Source organism: Mastacembelus armatus, chromosome 4, assembly GCF_900324485.2.
Source record: "Mastacembelus armatus chromosome 4, fMasArm1.2, whole genome shotgun sequence".
NCBI classification, from domain to species: domain Eukaryota; kingdom Metazoa; phylum Chordata; class Actinopteri; order Synbranchiformes; family Mastacembelidae; genus Mastacembelus; species Mastacembelus armatus.
In genome coordinates, this window is record NC_046636.1 from 23,557,382 (window position 1) to 23,559,868 (window position 2,487).

General features: G+C 35.9%; 1 protein-coding gene across 1 annotated transcript; it reads right to left on the bottom strand.

The window, feature by feature from the left end:
* Positions 1–222: 222 nt before the first annotated feature.
* LOC113129269 (cytochrome b-c1 complex subunit 10-like) lies at positions 223–2,179 on the bottom strand. The gene is made up of 3 exons (XM_026305162.1): positions 2,036–2,179; positions 1,118–1,257; positions 223–404 (listed from the first exon to the last, which is right to left on the bottom strand). The coding sequence occupies exons 1-2, from the start codon at positions 2,095–2,097 to the stop codon at positions 1,137–1,139; spliced, it is 183 nt and encodes a 60-aa protein (XP_026160947.1). The 5' UTR covers positions 2,098–2,179; the 3' UTR covers positions 223–404; positions 1,118–1,136.
* Positions 2,180–2,487: the final 308 nt, after the last annotated feature.

The window sequence follows — 2,487 nt, forward strand, 5'->3', positions numbered from 1 at the left end:
ATTACTTATATGAATATCTGTCATTTAGCACGCATTAAGGATTATATTATCAGAGATTATACATATGCTTTCTCTTCATTAAAATGTTTTTCACACTATTTCTACACCACAAATTGTCATAATCACATTTATTACATTACACATTTAAGAAATATCTCACCAAGCTGTTGAAAAAAAAAACACTATAATAACTGGAAATTTAGAGAATGACTGGACTCACTGGGGTCAATTGAAGATTTATTCACATTAAATAATGCTGGGTAAAAAACAGTATTTATGCAGGGTGCATCCTGAAGTTCAAATTCCCAACAAGCCCCCACTGCCTGATTGTTGAGGCAAGGCATCCTACTTAAGCTTGTGTTAGGAAAGCCATCCACATATGTGCCCATCCCCAAGCGCTGGTCCTGTAGGCAGACACACAGCCCATTCATTATCAAAATGTGTACAAACATCTGTCTGAATGTGTGAAAAGTACATCCTTCCTGCCTCAGAGCCTGGAAACCTCCTTACTTTTTCAGGAAAATCCCTGTTTGTCACCAGTGAATAATTTCTGGCACAATCATATATCTCAACAGAGGTTCAGTGTGGTAGTGATGAGAGTGGCAGAGGGTTCACAATGGTGTGGCAACTTTCAAATATTATCTATTAATAGGGCTTGGAATTACCAACACAATATTAGTGTTAATTTATAATGGCTATTATGAGTTATGTTCAAATAGTATTATGATACTGATATTATACTTGATCAGTGGGGTAAAGTGGTAATTGTTAAACCCAAAATTTCTAAACCTTTATTTTTATTTTTAAAAAAGTGACCCTTTCTATTTCAGTGTTTCTAGTGCAACCCATTTGCAGAAAGCATAAAGTCTTGATTTGCAGCCCATGATAAGCTTTGGTCAGTGAGCGCTGCAGATGTTTGAAACATTTCTGACTTCAGTATGGGTTGCATGTGCAGATGCATGAGTTGCAACAAACTTCCACATGGAAGGAATGTGAAAGAAAATTTAAGAAATCCTTAGAGTGTTTATTGGGTGGGTCTCAACCTCAATTGAATGTTGCGAACACGGTATGTTGAAGATTGCTCAGTTACATGTTGCAGTTACGACAATCTACTCACATTTTAAAGTTGTGTGAGACTACTCATCTGTGCGAAATTTCCCATTAATGTATGGCACATAGTCTAGAACTACACGCCAGTCTGTGAAGTGAACAAGCGCCACTCCACCCACCGTGCCCCAAGTGATCATATTTGGTACCCTAAATGGGGAAAAAAAAAGAGACACAAAAAAAATGGAATTTATGAATGAAACATAAATTCAACTGCACAATCAATATACTGCAATATAAATACGTCAATCTTCAGAAATCTGTTGACTAAAACAGAATGAACTTCATTTATTTATTTTTATTTACTCATTGGCTGTAGTTCATCATATTATTGTTTGTGATTGCTGCAGGCTCGATTGAAATTAAATAGCTTGAGCACTAGTTTAAATTTTGCATAGTCAAAGGTAAATTACAGATTTTAAAAAAGCAACAATTAATTTGTCAACTAACAGACAAAATGTTGAGCTTAGACATTTCTTACTGGTGCGTATTTTTGACCTAAGACAGAATAAATGACTGTAGCTAATAATCTTTATAATTGAGCCTATTGCTGTGAACAAAACAAACACTCAGAAACACATTTTCACACTATTCATTACGACTCTAATGATAAACATAATAATAACAAATGTTATTCAATATACACCCGTGACTATCTGCAGTTGTGAAATATATGAGTCTAATAAACTGATCAAATATTTCATAAGTGAACTGAGATATGTTAGAATACCTAAGGCTTAAATATCGACAACTAAAACAGCGATCAATACAAATCTATTCAGGTCCATGTAAAACCTCTGGCACTAACCTTCTTCAATGCTAAAGCTAAAGTTAGCTGGGACACACAGAATGACACATGCGTGAACATCGTTTTGAAAGCGACAAAGGGCCAGTGTTATGCTTCACTTTTGTCACTCATTTCACTTACCACGTCCTTAGTACAGACACGTACTTGGCACCGACCACTGTGCTGAGTATTTTCTGGACCATGTTGACCTTCTGTCGGTTGTTTTCACTCCATACAATAACGTTGCACTGATGGCTCTGAAGGACCCCGGGCTGCCTCTTCTCATGCCTGTTACAAATAACCCAAGTGTTACGTGTTATTACAGGCCACCATTTCAAAAGGTTTCTGCGTGCATGATGGAGCTGTTTTAAAAAAACAAAACAAAACAAAACAAAACAAAAAAAACTAATCCGTGTATCATTCAGCTACTTAATACGCGAGTCGTGTGTGAGTATGAAAACAATAGTATCATCATGGATCATGCTTTGAATTTAATGTGGTGTTACAAAGTCAGGCTGTGATCAATACATTTGTTCCCTAACCAGTTATTGACAATAGAAAATATGAACAAATTCATTTTCCAAACTACAATA

Excerpts from the sequence above, each read along its gene's own strand:
- LOC113129269 (XM_026305162.1), bottom strand. The coding sequence starts at position 2,097 with ATGGTCCAGAAAATACTCAGCACAGTGGTCGGTGCCAAGTACGTGTCT. Across the intron at positions 1,258-2,035 it reads GTGTCTGTACTAAGGACGTG|GGTACCAAATATGATCACTT; the intron begins GTAAGTGAAATG and ends TTCCCCATTTAG.